Source organism: Hyposmocoma kahamanoa, unplaced genomic scaffold, assembly GCF_003589595.1.
Source record: "Hyposmocoma kahamanoa isolate Upper Pololo Valley unplaced genomic scaffold, ASM358959v1 88, whole genome shotgun sequence".
NCBI classification, from domain to species: domain Eukaryota; kingdom Metazoa; phylum Arthropoda; class Insecta; order Lepidoptera; family Cosmopterigidae; genus Hyposmocoma; species Hyposmocoma kahamanoa.
This window is the reverse complement of record NW_020654466.1, coordinates 5402196-5421834: the sequence shown is the minus strand read 5'-3', so window position 1 is coordinate 5421834 and position 19639 is coordinate 5402196. Positions and strand designations below refer to the sequence as shown.

Sequence of the window (19639 nt, the reverse complement as noted above, 5' to 3'; positions counted from 1 at the left end):
TCGCTAGCATACCGCTAGATGGCACTGTACGTTTTGTGTTAATTTCTGAATCGCGGTGTTAAGATTTTCCCTCGCGGAATGACTACCTGGGAACATTTCGGCAATGGCATCGCTTCTCGGCCTTTTGGCTAAGATCAAAGTGTAGTATCTGTTCTTTTCAGCTTAATATCTGAAAGTTCCCTCATTGAGGGACCAGTATATTAAACTGATTTTTGTGATCAGACGGGATGTTCGGGGCTCGCTCCACTCCTGTCACGGGTCGGCCCGGCATTGCAGTGCCGCTGGGATCGGCCCACATAAATGCATTATCAATATCGACCGCTGCAACAAACAGTATTGAAACTACAAAATCTACATTTTTTTTATTGTATTAATATCAATTGTAAGAGTACTATTACAAAAATATACAGTGTGGTCAAAAAAACATATTAAGGGAAGTTTGAAATTGAATACTATCGGTACTTCACACTATGAGCGACAAACAATATCGAATAAGGTACAATCGATACTGTTCTAAAGCGACGGTATGCGCGCACAGTTCGTAACCGACCGAATCGTCAGTATTCGCCGTGATGCGATGTGAGAGAATGAGGGTATGTCTCTTTCGTTTACTTTTAACTTGTTTTAGTTACTTATTTTTGTTTTGTTCTTTATTTTTTTTAAATCGGAGGTTATAAGTGAATAGCCGAGGTCGATGTGTGGTTAATTTTGTTATAAAACATGAACAACAATGTCACAGTGAAATCACGTCTAACGAAAAAAAAAGTTTACTCGGTAAGTATTTATAACTTTGTTATATCCCTTCATAATATCAAAAATAAATTATCTAAAATTTCACTTATGTAATCAGTTCCTAAATATTTTTAAAATAATTAGTTCTTTGTGTCGTTTTTTCTTACCCAAGTGACCAGATGGCTGGTTAAACAAGAAAACTATCGAAAAGGGGAGATTCGACAGTGTTCTAGGTTTATATAATTTCGACAAAGTTATAACTTGCCAGTTACTAGTAACTGGCACTTTCGATAGCATACGTGTTTATTTCTTGTCTTAGAGCTATCGAACGTACCACTTTCCATGGTTTTCTATGGAAAACATCTATCGAGTCTACCAGTTATAATGTAGTTCTACGCTAGATACTTCGTAAATTAGCATATTGGATTTTTTTCATGTTTAATTCTGAGTGTAAAATAGGGTGGTTTGCATTAATATTAAACGTAACTGGTTGACGACTTTACCATCTCAGTCAGCCGTGAACATGAGACATGAGACGCATCTCTGAGTTTTTCAGAATTTATGTGCGAAATTTCATTCGTAATTTACCATGAGCATTCCGGCTTAAGGAAAAACATCGTAATGAAACCTGCACGTCGAAGAAGGTTCACAAAACTCGGCAAACGTGTGAAGTCCCCAACCGCATTATTCTATGGTCTGAACCTTTGCCTGAGAGGAAATATGACTATGGTCTAAATCTTTGCCTGAGAGGAAACCAAGGAAAAAAGGAAGTGGGTCGTATAAAAAGGTTGATGATGATGATGAAGCCCTACTGAAGAGCAGATGTTGCTTATGACAAGCACATTTCAAACAAGGAAACCGCACGAAACACTAAAGCACAAGTTATGCAAGATTTACATGATGGCAATTAAAACTGCATCTAAATAGTATACGCAACATAAGATTTCCAAAAATTTCTCAACTGCCTTTCACGTTGTCACTGTTTACTATTTGCGATACTGGGGTTAGAGGACCACACAATATTGGCAAACATGAAGCAAACGACGCGAACTACCAACCGGTAGCTGTTTATTAGATTTTGTTAAATAAAATATAGCTAATGATGCAGTAGACATAAAATTTTGGTCCGACAACTGCTCTGGGCAAAATCGCAATAGTAATATACAGCCTTTACATGTATGCCAGTAATAAATATAATATCGACATCACATAAAGATTTCGTGTTCATACACGTGTTTTTGTGATATTTATATAGTTTTCCTAATGTAAAAGATTCTTGACAAATTAATTTTATGTAATAAATGTCTTATTAAAAAATTAAACTATTTTTGTTCGGATCTAAATCGCGTATACTTATTTTTTCAAACAAACTAACGTTTCGGGCACTTTACAGGGCCGGTACCTGACGTCTGTCGTGACTATGGGACATGTAAAGGGCCCGAAACGTTGGTTTGTTTGAAAAAAAAAAATACAGGCGATTTAGACCCTAAAAAAATAGTGTCATTTCCTAAGTGTAACAATCGCGAAAACCTAAAAACTCGATAAACACCTCATTATTTCACTTACACGTAAGTAACAAATAGCAGCAGTAGAGCTCCTTGTGAAAGAGTTCGTCCAGGGATGCACTGCCACCTTCATTATTTGTGCCGCCAAGTAGTAATGTGAGCATTATTGCGTTCCGGTTTTGAAGGGTAAAGGTTCTGGTAAAATTACATGGGACTTGTCAAATGATGTCTAAGGGTGACAGGCCTCAGATCTTTGCGATTTAAAGCTCTGAGTGGCACTGCAACTGTTATGGATAGGTGTGTAGTTTACCATCAGGCGCACGACTTGTTCGTCCCGTCACTTGATATTATATATAAAAAAATAACAACACTGATGGTCTTATTCCAGAACTATACTCAATGCTCTAGGCAGGACTTGACTATGATTTCAAGCACTGGAAATACGACTTGAGTATGATTTCCACTGCTTGAAATCATACTCAAGTCCTGACTTGAGCATTGAGTAGAGTTCTGGAATACAATCCTATAACTTGTCACGTTACTTATTTTATCGATTATGTTACAAAGTAAAAAAAATATTTACATAAAAAGACTTAAAGAACTCATACTACAGTACAAAAGTTCATTTAATATATTATAGTTAAAAGTTGCTTTAATTTGTCTATGTTACTCGTAATGAATTCCATAAAAAAATTGAATTAATTTCATAATTAATAAATATACGTTAGTAAATTATAATATCAGTGTTTGGTTTTGGTATCCTCTTCTCTTTCAGATCGTAAATTACTTGGTATAAATAATCGAAAGTGTTAAACTTTTATCGATTCTATAAAAACTGTCAATGAAAAGTACCGAAACTGGTAGATTCAATATTTGTTCAAATTTTACAAGCCCTGAATACTAACGAATCTACCACTTTCGATTAATTTCTAGCAAATTCTAACAAGGTAAACTATTGAAATTCTAGAAAAATACATAAAATTTTTAAATCATGCAAAGGCCTAAGGAAAGCACATAAAATTAGCTATCATAATTGGGTGTCACTTTCACGACGCTTTTAAAACTTATTATTCTAAGTCAAAATATAACTTCAAACAGCTGTACTGTAAACATTGACTTACAATTATATGGACGTCGGGTCCGCGCTAAAAAGTGTCCGAACTTATAGGGCGTTAAAATCGTACACAGAGCGTCATTCACGCTTTAGTCTTCGTTTGTTCGACTGACAGCGAAGCAAGCAAAATTAGACAATACTGCGATGACATTACAATTTAAATTCAACGTTTTAGCTTTTTCATATTCCTTTACATGTCACTACGTTTAAATAGGTTGACTTGGGACATTTTTTTCGTGGTTTTTGTATTAGACCCGTCGTCCATTTATTTGTAAGTCAATGACTGTAAAGTATGCATTTTGTAGTTTCAATACTGTACGTTGCAGCAGTCGATATTATTAGAGCGCATTACTCAGTTAGCGCACTTTTCTTCATAATAAATAAATAGTATTCGGCTGAATGTGTCAAATAAATAGATATAGTCAAATGCCAAGTAGCAGCTGGCCGCCTTGCAATCTATAGAGTAAGGGGAGAAGCGTGTCAAAATGTTTAATTTCGGGTAGTACTTACTTTTAAGGATGACATTTAGGGTCAGAATATTACACAAAGTAATACGCTTGTCCTGTTTCCACCACAGAAAAACTGATTTACAATTTCACCTTTCCGTTGTGCATAAATTTTTAAGATAATAATAAATTAAGGATCTTTCGAGAGGCTTAAACAGTATTTTAAGGAATTTATATTTGCTTTGAAATACTTGTAATATGCACAGAGCATTTTTAACCGACTTTAAAAAAGGTGGAGGTTGTCAATTCTCGCTTTTTCCGATAGCCGGTTTCAAAAAACGTAACGTTCGTAATTCCACGAACTTTTGAGGTCGGGTTTTGTTCATAAAAACGTTATAATCGAGTAGTCTATGGGTTAGATATACACAGCGTACATACAACTCAATACGAGTACAGTACATTAACATCTTCAGGATGCTGTTGGGACTGCCACGGCACTGCAGTGCAGTTTGCTGGAGCGCCAACAGATGACTTTTATGACATTAGGCGTAAAAAAGTATCGTCTCTGCTAAAGCGAGTGCGTGACAGTGGCAATGGCATCCTGAAGATGTTTGCCCATCGTTTTGACTGTACAATTTTAAAGTTTTGGCTAAACATTACAACCGGTCAAATTAAGTAATAATTTTATTGTGCATTTTCCAAATTTTAATATTTTAAATTTTCTATCAATATCTCAAAATTCAATGCAATCATACTAACATAGTTCTAAGGTTTTCTTTTGTAACTAACACCATTATCTTATGGGCTATGGCCTGAAATAAATGGTTTATTATTATTATATTATTATATTAGAATGTTTTCTTTTTTAACGCGTACAACCGAGGAGTGCTCGGCCTGCAAATATGTTTTCACAAAATATAATTAAGCTGACGATCTCTGCCTTTAGCCATATTGTTACTATTTTATGGTAAAATGGCGTTTGTTTACAAACCCAGTCACTGACGCGAGCTATAACTACGTACCTATGTGATTCTAATAGCATATTTAATTTGTTTTTCTCGGTTTCTCTCCACCACTAGCCTCTATGTATGGTTTGCAAAAGCAATAACTTGTTTACGAAAACAATATTCATTACTTGTAACTACGTTTCGTGTTTCCGAACATGTTATCCTTCACCTATTTTCTAAAATCATTAACTAGCAATTTAAATTTCGCTATTTATTGCTAATACCATGATTACCTTCCCATGATTTATCAGCATTGTGTGGTAATTGTTTCGTATAAAAAAATAATAATGGTATTCCTACTAAGAAATACACAAAGCGACATACAAAAGTAATAGACGTATCACAAAACATCTACCATGAGTTTACAGCTTAGGTTTACAGTGATAGTTATCCTTGTCAACTGTTAAAACTATTGAATGTATGAATGAGTGAATGATTGAATGAATAAATAAATGATATGTCTTATAACCGTTGCATACAGCGCTGGCAATTTGCTATTTAAAATTGTGAAGTTATCAAGGTAAAGAAGAAAAGTTGGTACGTTATTTCGTTGATATTTTTTGTATGAAAGAATTTATTTAGTTAATAATGAAACAAACTTCTGAAAGTTCGTACCATAATCTATCATGTTGAACTAAAAACACATACCGCCAAATTAAATCTACAATGGACTATTTAACGAATTAAATGACTTCAAAAGTGAATTTTAATGATTGTTGAGGTGAAAGAGCGTAAATCATTTACACGTAACTCATAATTTTAATGAAAGCTAATTTTTCACATCACAACGTAGAACGTGGATTGCCGCCAAAATAGTAAATAAAGGGAACAAATTGACACACTAAAGTGTTCATATTGTGTTTTATAGATTTGTGACGTAAAAGTATCTAAAGTATTCTAGTAAATTCTACTATTTATTATTCCACCACTAAGTTCGTATGCAACTTTATAAACCTGTAGTAGTAGTGTAGTGTAGTAGTAGCGAAGTAACATTTTTAATTTCAAACTCTTATTAGTAAAGAATTCCATGGAATATTCCCTCAGCGTTTTAAAAATCATTACGCAACGCTTTTAAATACTTGTGTATGCTAAACGAACCGGCCGCTCCCGGACTCGAGCCGACACTAACGTGGGGTAGAGACTGCCTCGTCTTATGTAGCGAAAGATTTTCAAATAGGTACTTAGGTAACTTTAAATTTATTCCACGCGGTCAATAGCAGTTTTAAGAAGCGAACTTTTGGCGTATCAGAAGGTCGATGTGTAGATTTTATTGTTTGTCCGTCTATTTCATCGTTGAGTCTATTGTTGTTCCTTTTTAGGAATCATGTGCAGAATTTCAAGCATTACAGACAAAAATCTATTTGAAATCTTAACCATTTGAAGATAGCTGTTAGAATCTGAATAATTTAAGGTCTTTGAAGTAAAAAATGTATATAAATAAATAAAAATATTTTATTCTTCAACACAAAATACACAACATTTAAGAGTGGTTACACACGGTGACAACGATTACAGCAGCGATACAATTGCGCGTTTGTATCGATGCAGTCGCGCGCTTGCATCGTGTTTGCATCGATGCTTAAAAACGCGCCTGTGTAAAGGTAGACAGACGATAAGCAATTGCAAGTCGCCGTATGTAACCGCTCTAAGGTAAAACAATTACTTAAATCTATTTCGAAAAAAGTAAAAGTCTCAGCAGTTTGCTGGTCTTCAGACTTCACCTGGCAAGTATGCCTCTCCGGAGACACCGAAGCATATGGAGACTGGTAACTTTTCGATTAAATATTATACTAGACCTTACTCACTACATACATTTACTACAGAAATGACCATTATCAAACTTTAAAACCTCAAATGACATACGTACCGAGATTTGTTTCTACATCAGTCCATGTATACAAGTGGAGCGCTGTAAGCTTTTATCTTTAAACCCATTGACTTACAAATAAATGGACGACGGGTCTAATACAAAAACCACGAAAAAAATGTCCCAAGTCAACCTATTTAAACGTAGTGACATTTCAAGGAATATGAAAAAGCTAAAACGTTGAATTTAAATTGTAATGTCATCGCAGTACTGTCTAATTTTGCTTGCTTCGCTGTCAGTCGAACAAACGAAGACTAGAGTGTGAATGACGCTCTGTATACGATTTTAACGCCCTATAAGTTCGGACACTTTGTAGCGCGGACCCGACGTCCATATAATTGTAAGTCAATGTTTAAACCCATTTAAAATAGATACAATTCTAGATATATATAATAGGTACACAATACGTTAATATGCTGTTATTTTATCAAATTGTGAGTTACAAAGCTTCTGAAAACAAGTGGTTGTTTATAACGGTGTTTGATGTTCATACTAAAAAAAACACATATCCATTAATGTTACAAGTTTATAAGATTAATTCCTCCAGTTTGAAACAATGTTTCTAATAGGACAGAACACTTTTTATTTCATCTCGTTACAACAGTAGTAGGTCAACGTTATGACGCTTCGCCACCCCGTTTCTGTCCTCAGCGTATTGGTCTGACCAGTTCTCTATATTAAAACATAATTTGCATTTTGTTTATCAAGTATCGAACACAGTGGAATGTTTACTTATTCTTGGACATAATTTTATGTGAGACAGAAAAATTATACGAGTAAAACATATTTATTAGTTCTCAATTCGTTTGTATTTGTGTGTATGTTACGTGATTACTTCTACATTTGAAAACCGATTTCGACGATTCTTTTTTTTGTTGGAAAGGAGGTACCTCATTGGTCCAATACAAATTTGAAGTAAATTATTTTATATTTAATAAAAAATGATCAAATCGGCCCACTGCGCAATCAAAGGAGGCTCGGCGCAACAGGTTGGGTACCTTGCTACGACATCATACCATACACCGCGCTGTATAAAGCCGAGTCCACATCTTTGATAATCTCTACTCACTGTTACACCTAATTGTTTTTTTATTTTAGAACTTAAAAAGGGTACAATTTCTTAGCTTAAATAAGTAAATAGTCCTACAAAACGGTAACCTATCACAAAGTCGATTTTTTTTGTCCGAAATAACGTTCGTTCGAATTTTCATTACACCGAAAACGGAATTATAACGAAACAGTTGTCCTTTCAGGATATATTGAATGTTAAGTTAGGTTTAAAAGAAAAAACATTTTCCTCTTAAAATTACTTGCGAGGTTATGAAATTTCGACCAAAAGTTATTTCTGGAAAATGTCACTTCGGACTGTTGATAGGTAATCCTACAAAACTGTACAGCTATAAAGTTTGACTGCAAAATAGCGTTAGGTGGCGAGAAGTTACAAGTGAAGTAATCTACATATCTCCGTAGTCTATAACAAAAGATGGTAAGAGTGCAGGTGATAGATATTATCGTCATGGTCTCCTTCCTGGTGCCCACTAGTCCGCTAGTCTAACTTCCCATTTTTTTTGAGGGTTATGAGCTTTCTTCACCGAAAAACTCATGGTAAATTTCAAATTAAATTTCGCACATAAATTCCGACAAACTCAGAGGTGCGAGCAGGGTTCAAACCCACGGCACGGTAGTCATATCGTTAGGCTATATTATATAGGATATAACGTATATGTGTGTAATATAGGATAGATATTATCCTCGGCGGATTTTGTTTGCAGAAAGCTCTAGCGGCAGTTGCGTTGCTAAATTACACTTCATAGTTATAATGAATTTTTAGTAGCAGTAGAGCTCTTTGTGAAAGAGTTCGTCCAGGGAAGTACTGCCGCCTTACCTATTTCTGCGGCCAAGCAGTAGTGTGAGCATTCCTATGTTCCGGTTTTGAAGGGTAAGGGTGCTGATGAAATTACAGGCACATGGGACTTGTCTACTTATGTCTCAGGATGACGGGCGCAGTGCCCCTCAAATCTTTGCGATTTAAAGCTCTGAGTGTCTGAGTGTTGATATTATAAAAAAAATGTTACTACTAATATCGAACACTTCCTTCGATCCAGCCGGATTCGAACCGACGTCTCCTAGCTCCTTCTATCGAATCCGGCAGAATCGAAGGAATTTTTTGTAAGTGTTTCGATCTTTATATTAATCATTATAACAACTACTATAGTAGAGTAATTTTACAAAAAATAATTGAACATCATGGTGGTGTCACATTGTAACATTCAATAAAAATTTAATAACACTGCATAATGGCTAAATACATTTAAGTGCCATGCCTGGGTATTGTATTTTTACTGTTACTTATCAGAATTGCATTCAGTCACGTAATTTACACCCGATTTGTTCCTAAAACGCTTATTATACTTTTTTTTATAATATCAACTGACGAGGCGAACAAGTCGTGCCCCTGATGGTAAGCTACTCGCCTGATCAGAATAGTCGCAGTGCCACTCAGAGCTTAAAAGCACAAAGATCTGCGAGGCACTGGCACAGGGCCGACACCCTGTGACATGAGTAGACCTTGTGCCTGTAGTTTCACCAGCATTTTACAAGACGTTCAAAAGTTCTTCGCATATAAAAATAGAGTGAACAAGGCTTTACAGCTAGCTTGTTTTTGTTCAAACGCAAATTTATGAATTCCAGATGTCTGGCTTCCTATAAAACAGATCGCTTACGGCTAATGCCGTTTCATTCCTCACGAGATATTATACTAAGGTGAACCGTCTGCGACTGTAAGAAAAATAGTATCTCGATTTAGTGAAGTCAACTAAAATAGTGCAACTGTAAATACTCAATACAACATGGTACGTTAAACAAGTCTGTTTACTTTAAAATTTGTGCTATTTTTAACCGACTTCAAAAAAAGACGGCGATTATCAATTCGACTGTATGTTTTGTTTTGTATGTATGTTACGCGATAATTCTTAGGCATTTGTAAACCGATTTTCATTATTCTTTTGGCTTTATTATTCCAAGGATTTTTTTTCTAAGGTTCAATCTACGTATTAATAATTATAAAAATTCTAAGATCAATCGTGATAAAAGAAATTTTGATGCGTATAGTAACTGACTTTTAACTTGTTTTTTGTTTTTTCAGACTACATACACGGACAAAGGAAAAAAACCTGACGCGGGACAGTTTCTCGCATTCGACCATGTCACGTTTTGGGTATCCAACGCAAAGCAAGTAAGTACGTAGTTACTGGCCTAAATAAAAACTAATAAAACATACTTCAGGCCGTGTGTAAAGGCATCGTATAATAAATAAGTATGGTAACTCCATACAAACGTAGCAGTGCGGCTTGTATGTGTGCACGCCCGCCGCACGCCGTGTACCGATGCACACATTCGCATAATCTCGCGGTGCACCTTGTTCTCTGTTTGACGATATCATGGTAGATGAAGAGGTCTCGTGTTCGATTCCCTATAGGGATCCCCTGATTGGTCCTATAGGACCAATTTCGATATCTCCAATGAACAGTATGCCAACTTGATTTTTTGATCATTCTCTGTTATTTTTGTAAACAGCCATATTTATTTACCAATATTATTTTCCCCAAATTTTTTGAAAAATAAATGAAGAAAAGAGAAACAAAATTCGAAAAAACACAAAAAACAAAATTTGGTGAAAAAAAGAAACAAAAAACAAATTTAAAACTGAACAGGTTCAAAAATTAACTTCGCGTAATGTTCAATGGAGGTATGGATTTAGGAAATAAACTTTTCTAAATTGGTCCTAGTCTGGGTGTTTTGGATGCCTCTAAGTAAATTCCGTTACTCTGGTACTCATAGTACAAGGCATTACCTAATTTGAGACCAACAAATTGTATGAGAGACTAGCACATTATTATTACCTGTAATTTTTTTATCGTATTTGTATTGTTTATAGGATTCTTGACATTAATTAATAATCCGCAAACTGTACTTGTTTAGATAAACAATATAGTATATCGTGACATGTTTTCCAGGCTGCAAGCTACTATGTGACTCGGTTTGGCTTTGAACCCTTGGCTCATAAGGGCCTGGAGACAGGGTCTAGAAAATTCTCTTCATATGCTGTAAGAATGAACAAGGTAAGTGTGGGAAATTGGTTCAAGTGACTTCTCATCGTACCCGTGACATACATTATAATGTTTTTACGATACCTTTTATAAACAGACGAATGCGCGACCTTGGCTTTACAAATCATTTGCAAATAAATTAAAATGCCAATCGAAAAAGCCGGTTGTGTGCTACTACTCGTCTACTGGTATCTTTAACAATATTATTATTTATTATTATTAAACCTATTATATAGTCCATTTGTTTAGGTACTTAACTAAATATAAACAATCTTGATACATCTTTTTATTGAAACATGCTTTACAAATCAATAGTAAATAAAAATAGGCATGCAATTTCATATGAAGCTAAATATTTGTATTTTGTATTTGAAGGTAAGTAAAAATCATTTTATAAATGTAGATATATTTCATTAAATAGACATCTCAAGATTGTTTACATTTAGTTAAGTACCTAAACAAATGGACTATACCGTTAGTTAGAGGTATTGATAGTAAACATTTTGAAATGTAATAAAAAGATCAATTAGTATCGTCGACCTTTCCTTTTAACGATTCTCTGGTCTAACAGTTTGCGCTGTGAGTTGATGAGGAGGTCCCGGATTCGATTCCGGTAGAACCAATTTGGGAAATGAATGAAGTTTAAATCCGCTCCATACCATTTGCTGTACCATCAGCCAATACCATTAAACCTCATTCTCCGTCCGACATCCGTCTGAAAAAAATAACTGTCAAATAAGTAATATTCGACCAAATTAAAAGACAACGTCAAATATGAAGTTTTTTTTATTAATTTATTTCTGGCCATGGAAACAAAGTCCTTCAGCCGAGAACATAAAAATAAGTTTTTCTGTAAATATGGCCGCCACAAAGTAGATAGGCAATTTGAGGCGGCGTGCTTGGATTGACTCGGGATTCCCTAGAACGGGCCGATACGGGTATTTTAGTTCGAGATTCGCATAATTTCGCGTTTTAGTCTTCGATTAAGGCACAATCCTATTCCACTTTAAACTAGATTTCACAAAATAATTGAAAGTCAAAATAAAAACGACACTTTTCCCTCCAAAAGGTCCAGAGCGAATCCTCAAATATGAAGCTTCACTCGCATCATGCGTCTTTTAATTTGGTCGAGTCTGACGTCTGACGTCTGAAGGAGATCGAGAGTAGACTCCCTGGTACGGATTTGTCGCACTAATACCATCTCTCAGCGTGTCGATCGATCAGGGCAGGTACAATTATTCAATTCTACATTATCTATCATTGTATCTTACCCTACAACTAAGTTAACAGTGTCTATTGTGCTGGTACTTTTGATTACTGTATAACTAAAACTTAATGTTAAATGTAATGTACTTGTAAGTACTATATAGATCATAGTTATCCAATGTGGTCCCAATGGGCGTTGAAGAGTCCTACACTACAATTTTTTTTCCTTGTGTTTTTTGTTGTGTTAAGTTAATATAAAAAATGCGTGTTTCCAATTTTTTTTTTGGTGATGGACTTTGAAATTTTTGTTATCTTGCCTAAGTGGACGGTGGCCAAAAAGTTTGGGAACCTATGTACTAGATGACTAGTGGCGGTGCACGGTAAACCGAAAACTGTTTTTTGGGACACTGTACAATTATATTATACATGTAAATTCTGTCATGTTTATCATTGACTTACAAATAAATGGACGACGGGTCTAATACAAAAACCACGAAAAAAATGTCCCAAGTCAACCTATTCGAAATTTAAATTGTAATGTCATCGCAGTATCGCGCTGTCAGTAGAACAAATGAAGACTAAAGCAGAGTTTGGCGCTCTGTATACGATTTTAGCGCCTTACAAGTGCGGACACTTTTTAGCGCGGACCCGACGTCCATATAATTGTAAGTCAATGATGTTTATAATAAATAAATAAATGAAAATAAAGTACTAGCCAGTCAGCAAAAACAATAAGGGTGAAAAGATGTTGCGGCTTTCGCTCCCACTTGGACCACCAACGCGAAACGCAGAATGTCTTCAGCAGGTACTTAGCGTGATGTGAAGAGGTATATTTGTTTTCAGATAATTTTCGTCTTCCAAGCGCAATACGAACCCGAAATGACGGACTTCAACAGAGAGATATCACTTCATGGAGACTTTGTGAAGGACGTAGCTTTCCAAGTTGAAAATTTGGACTATATATTCAACTACGCAAAGAAACAAGGAGCTGTAGTTGTTAAGGATTTGTGGGAGGAGAAAGATGAATTTGGAGTTGTTAGGATGGCGACAATTAAGACAGTAAGTTTAAGTGGAACAAGAAATAGTTTATAGTAACAGAAAATACTTTTTCGTATAATTTTATCTTTTCAAATTAACCATGCTCATCACGGGATCATGGAACCTGTAAAGAGTCAACTGTGACCATAGGACCTGTAAAGGGCCCGAAACATTGCTGGCTGCATGATTTTGATTACTACTTCACGTATTAACTATAAACATGCAGTTTATCTGTTAACAGCCTTATGGGTGTGCGTGTCGTTTACCTCCAGGCGCACGACTTGTTCGTCGCGTTATTTGATAGCATTAAAAAGAATATGAACTCACCGTATGTCAATCTACGTGTGTAACCGGGTCCAGAATACAAAAGAGTAAAAAAGAGAAATATGTGCTTCTGTAGCTTCCTGTTTATTACAGTACGGTGACAACACACATACTTTAGTGGACAGATCAAAATATAAAGGCGATTTCTTACCTGGATATCAATCTTTGGAGAAGGACCCAATTCATAAATATTTGTAAGTACCATTTATGGATTTAATTAGATGTCAACCCAAACACTGAACTTGTCGCTAGACGTGTTGTAAATACAGATTGGGTTTAGACCCAGTAGAAACGTCTGGTCGTTTCTACACCAAGAATGAAAGTTTCTCGTAGACAAATAGTGTACTCCTTACAAACGTAGCAGTACGGATTGTATGGGTGCATGCCCGCTGAGTGCCGTGTACGGACGCACACATTCGCACATCTCGCGAGGCACTCGAGTTACATAGCGCGAGTGATACGCACCATTTGTTATAAAATTAAAGCGTGTTCGGTCGGTGTTTAAAATATACAAAATATTTTTCTGTGTTAAAGAATAATGACTATTTGCTCTCATTTTACTTAGCATGTTCAGCAGATCCATATTTTTAATTATCCTACATTTATGATATAATCTAGAAACAGCAGGTTATTTTCAATAAAAAAAGAAAAGAAACCTTCAGAACAGCTGGTTATTTTGAATGAAAAAAAAATTTGTATTTCTGTTACATTTCCGGTTCAGTATTAAAGGATATTGAAAATTTTCTTGGGTTTCAGGCCAAAAGTGGAAATCAATTTCATAGACCACGTTGTAGGAAACCAACCTGACAAAGGAATGGAAGCAGTAGCGTCGTGGTACGAAAGATGCCTGCAGTTCCATAGGTAAGTAAATATACCTGACAGATTAAACATCATCGTAGGTTAAACTTCACTTCATGCATTTGGGAAACTTAAGCGTGAAATTCTTGGAAGATCTGAAGATCAATGACATCCAAATCCTAATGCACAAATGTCACTAAGTGCCCAAAACTGGCCACCAAACACAACGTTTAAAGATTCCATTTTCTCCAGATTCTGGTCAGTAGACGATTCGCAAGTATGTACCGAATACTCCGCCTTGCGCTCAATTGTAATGGCGAATTGGGAAGAAACAGTGAAGGTGCCTATCAACGAACCTGCTGCTGGTAAGAAGAAGTCTCAGATACAAGAATACGTGGAGTACCATGGCGGCGCTGGTGTCCAGCACATTGCTATTAATACTGAAGATATTATTGCTGCGGTGAGTTGTGAGAAATGTTAAGTCACTCACACTCCCAAGTTTTATTGTTGTTAATTAATATTCAAAGAATGGCTTCTTACAGATTGAGAATCTCCGAGCTCGTGGCGTAGAGTTTTTATCCATACCCTCAAAATATTATACCATAATCCGCGAACAGCTGAGTCACAGTAAAGTACGAGTCGCTGAAAGCATGGACTTATTGGAAAAAATGAATATTTTAATTGATTTTGACGACAACGGATATCTACTCCAGATATTTACAAAGAATACGCAGGATCGTCCCACTTTGTTTATGGAGGTTATACAGAGGAGAAATCATAATGTAAGTTTGAAAGTCAAATTAGTAGGTAGTCGATGCCCAAACATAAACCGTCTATTTGGTTCTGATTAGATCAGTGTGAAGAAAGGTGTTTAACAAACTTATCATTTAACCTTGCGAGCTGTAAAATTAAATTTAGAGTGTGAATGACGCATGTTTTAGAAACTTTTTAAGCCAATTTGATTATTAATTACATCAGAAATACAAATCTCAACCAAAAATTTGGAATACCTTTACAGCTTTTTGTTGAATACGTACGAGTAGGCTCTCAAAACCAAAAGGTTGGCTAGGGGGTCAAGTTTCTGAGGGCATCGACTGTACATATCTGTATTCAATAGAGCTCCTTTTAGATTTCGATTGATTTTGAACCAATCGTGGTTAAAGATTGCAATATAGATCATTGTACATGGATTTACCTAGTCATAGGAGGTTTTTCTTTTTTCCTTTTTTTTTGAAGGACACTTTGCAGTTGACCGCTGATGGTCTTGACTGCGTCACCGGAAGAAAAGCGCGAGCTGAAGGCTCATAACCCGTAAAAGAGGTTTCGGAGTTTTATTTGGAAATGTAGTGACCAACGGCTAAAGATACTTGACACGACGTATAATTCAACGCCCATATAATTATGGGCGTTGAATCTCCCGCTCCCGAAAGCTCCCGGGGTTGATTCCCGGTAGGACCATTTTGGAATGAACTTTTCTAATTTTTTTATGATACCAATGGCTGGTTGTAAGCGGCACGCCGGTCCATTACAGTTGCAGTGCCACTCAGAGCTTTAAATCACAAAGATCTGAGGGGCACTGTCACTGCGCCCGTCACCCCGAGACATAAGTTGACAAGTTCCATATGGCTATAATTTCACTAGCACCCTTACTTACCCTTCAAACGACGCAGAACGCGTTCGAACGCAGCAACGCTCTCATTACGGCTTGACGGCGGAAATAGGTCCGCACTTCCCCGGTTTTGGTTCTGGTTTAGGTGTTCTGGGTAAAGCACCATACCGAATTTCGTTATTCTGGTATTCATAGTATAGAGAATTCCCTGATTTGAGACCTGGGGATCGACTCAGAAGTTAACGATAACTCAGTTTTCGACAATCGGTCGACAACTGAGTTATCGTAAGGTTACCGATTTGATATCGTACAATTTCTTTTCATTTTTATTCACAATAACCGAACGTCAAACAGTCGTATTAGAACCGAACCGAAATGACGTCACATCCATACGATCACTCGAACTTCTCGACCGGCAAAGGCTACATTATTCAGAACACAGTTATCGAATGAAAGTTACCGAACTATTTACTGCCTCTGTGGCCGAATGGTTACCATGCCGGACTGCCATGCAGAGGTCCCAGGTTCGATTCCCGGGCCGGGAGAAAGATTTGTATGGCCTACACTTATTTAATTTTCTCTCGTGAGTTTGGGTGTCTTTTGTGGTTTCTCTAGTGCGGGGCTAATGTTGAGTGTGTGCGTTATTATTATATTATTATTGTTTACAAAGCCAGAATGTAATATGGATTCTCTTATTATTTAAAAAGTCTAGATTTTGTTCAATTTTATTAATATATGTTAATGCAAGGCTAATGCAATCCTATATTTTAGGCCTTAGAAACGGATTTTCATTTTTCTTATAAACTATTTCACCGGTTAACTCCGTAAACGTTTTCCGTAAATGAATCCGAATCGAACGTTCTGAACAGCTCGGCAGATGTGTGAAACCAGAAATTATTGTGGTTGTCTGACATATTATTATTATTCCTGTCAAAGTTGCCATGCAACACGATTTCTGGGATTTTTATGAAGTCTCATTAACATTGTCAGCAAAAAATAAATAAAGGAAATAAATATACATTAAAAATAACGTCATACATTTTCAGGGTTTCGGCGCTGGCAACTTTAAGTCGCTGTTCGAAGCAATAGAGTATGAGCAAGAAAAACGTGGCAACTTGTAAAATTTAAGTTAGGCTTCGATTAATCATTTTAATCTTTGACTATGTAATTAAATCATCATCAATCAGCTAATATACTTATGTATTACATCTATTCTATATGATTTTAATACAACCCACTTGTATTTTAAACTCATTTTAAAGTTATTGTAACAGTGGGATTGTTAATATACATAGGCTATCTTTTTTTTTTTAATAAATCTGGTTATCTTTTTCTCATTTCAAATAATTCGGTACAGTCAACGACAAAAACACATCGCGTAATTGGAAAATAGTTTAGATAAACTCGGCACGACTGCACGGGAATTCTATCTGCTAGTACAAGACACTTTGAGCCGTTCCTAATCATAAGCGCAATAGAGTTGAATTTAAATCTTAAGGCTCAATTTACATTACCTAAGTGTTCTTGAACCTATACAGCTGGCATGTAGTAAGTACCTACGCTGTACTGTGATTACATCCTAAATTACATTGTCTACTAGACTAAGACTAATATAATATACTAGACTAATTTCTTTTATTTTATAAATAGAATACTGCCGCCGTTAGATGAAAGGGCGCTTGTGACAAAAACTCAAAACCGAGAAAATAATGTATAAAGAAATAAAATGAAACAAATATTTACTTTTCTCTTGCGTTTTTTTTTTCATAATACCAAGTGACGGAACGAACAAGTCCTGCGCCTGGTGGTAAGCGACACGCCTATCAAAGCTTTAACTCGCAAAGATCTTAGGGGCGCTGCCACTGCGCCCGTCACTCTGAGACATGACAAGTCCCATGTGCCTGTAATTGTACCAGCACCCTTTAATACCGGCCTTTTCGTCAACTTCATACCTTATCTAGCTAGTAAAAAATATAGTGTTTTTTTATAAAAAACATTGACCATAGGTCAATGTAAAAAAATAAAAAAATGTCAAAGCACCCTTTCAACTAACGGTGACAGAATAGACACTTTTGGTCACTATTTTTCCATTTTTTCTACTCATTCAAACCCAGTGCTGAACTATAATCAGAAATATCAATGTAACATTTGTATTAAGATGGAATAAATTGAATTATTTGATTCTATGATTGTGTTGTGATAAAAATATGTCAAGGACATCATCATCATCCCGTTTATACGTCCCACTGCTAGGCACGAGTCTCCTCTTAGGCAGGTTAGGCCATAGTCCGTTACAGTGGCCTAATGCGGGTTGAGAACTTCGCACGTTTTTAGAGGGTTGTTAGTCTTCTTCGATGTACTGGTTTCATCATTAAGGAAAACTTCACTGAAAATCTCATAGTAAATTTCGCACATAAATCCCGTTTCAGCCCGGATTCGAACTCTATTTGAGAGGAGGTAAGACAAACCATTAGGCTCAACTTATATTGCGGCGCAACGGAAATGAAGCAAACTTTTGACGAATCTAAATCTTGCGCATGCTCGAGAGTGCTCGCGTATTCCGCGAAAGATTTTAGCCCGTATCTAGTTTGTACGTTACACAATTAACCATAAAGTTCATTCTGCAACGTACAACATCGTTACAAAAATTCGTTTCCATTCCATTCCGCCGCAATATAAATTAAGCCTTAATGGCGACTTTTTATTATTTCAAAAACTAGACCATGGTCACGCTAGAAAAGGCACGCCTCCTAGGCAGTTGCGGAAATTCCCGCGAATGCGCGATCATTCTCCAGGATACGTGAGAAACACTGCAGCACTAAGAGTGCTGACGATATCGATATAAGATACAGATTTAGTAGATGTTTGCGTATGGATATACAAACTTATAAATAAAAACATCAAAAAAAGAACATTTTCATTTTATTAAGTTGCCTTTGATTAACATTAAATACGTCATTATTAACACCAATAAGATCGTGATACGAGTACCGTATTTACAAAACACAGATATGTTCGAGGAAAAAATGCAAAGAATTTCCATAATGCGCGTGTAAGCGCTAAAATACGCATATTACAATTACAGCTTGGAACAAATACTTCACCTATTTGTTATTTATACGTAATTATGCTAGACTGATTAAATCCACTAAAGTTAAAATTCAGTGTTAACTATGCCAAAATACGTAAAAAACGCCAATCTTTATGTAGCTAAAATGTTCAAATTTCATATGAACTATCACTTGGATAGTTTCTGCATAACTATGTCCACTTGTAAAAGTACATTACTTCAATCAAACTGACTATATAAGTATTAAACGTATAGAAGAGAAATAAAGTCCAAAGTATATTAGTCAACACCGGTTAGGTAAAACATGCAAGTATTTTTAATAAGTATTTTTAATTATATGACGAAACATAGCAGTTTGATTGAAATAAACGTACAAATAATTACACATTACACCTATCTTAACAATCGTCACATGCAAGCGAGTTATTTAGACATTGCGTCAATATTAAGAGGGAGCAGACGAAAAATTCCTAATCTTCGATTTTATTTTAGAGGGGTATATCCACTTTAAAGTTAAACATAAAATATTGTATAAGTAACTACGATATATTCAAGCATAGACATTAATCAGAAACATAAAACAATAAAGTTTCCTCGATAGATAAAAATCACGAAATGACCTCTAATTTTCACATTTTTTCGATTTATCCTCGAAATGCTACAGGTTTTTAGGACAAAAATGAGATAATTAATTGTATTTATGCATGATCGACATCTGTCACTACGGATTTTTTTAAATCCCTTTAGTTTTAAGAGTTATTCCGCTAAAACGCATTTGGTACTTTTAATGCGCAAAATTCAACATCTCCTGTTG

General features: G+C 35.8%; 1 protein-coding gene and 1 non-coding gene across 2 annotated transcripts; both read left to right on the top strand.

Moving 5' to 3' along the window:
• Positions 1–108: 108 nt before the first annotated feature.
• Positions 109–301, top strand: LOC113236069. The gene has a single exon (XR_003310912.1). It is a non-coding gene; the product is annotated as a U2 spliceosomal RNA (small nuclear RNA).
• A 9163-nt stretch (positions 302–9464) lies between these two features.
• LOC113235612 (4-hydroxyphenylpyruvate dioxygenase-like) lies at positions 9465–17466 on the top strand. The gene is made up of 9 exons (XM_026471382.1): positions 9465–9523; positions 9817–9906; positions 10688–10792; positions 12830–13045; positions 13442–13542; positions 14105–14209; positions 14399–14606; positions 14689–14928; positions 16802–17466. Exons 1-9 carry the CDS (start codon positions 9521–9523, stop codon positions 16874–16876), a joined length of 1143 nt encoding a protein of 380 aa, XP_026327167.1. The 5' UTR covers positions 9465–9520; the 3' UTR covers positions 16877–17466.
• The last annotated feature ends 2173 nt before the right edge of the window (positions 17467–19639 follow it).

Coding starts and splice junctions, on each gene's coding strand:
- LOC113235612 (XM_026471382.1), top strand. Junction 14,210..14,398: donor AGATGCCTGCAGTTCCATAG/GTAAGTAAATAT, acceptor CATTTTCTCCAG/ATTCTGGTCAGTAGACGATT. Junction 14,929..16,801: donor TACAGAGGAGAAATCATAAT/GTAAGTTTGAAA, acceptor ATACATTTTCAG/GGTTTCGGCGCTGGCAACTT.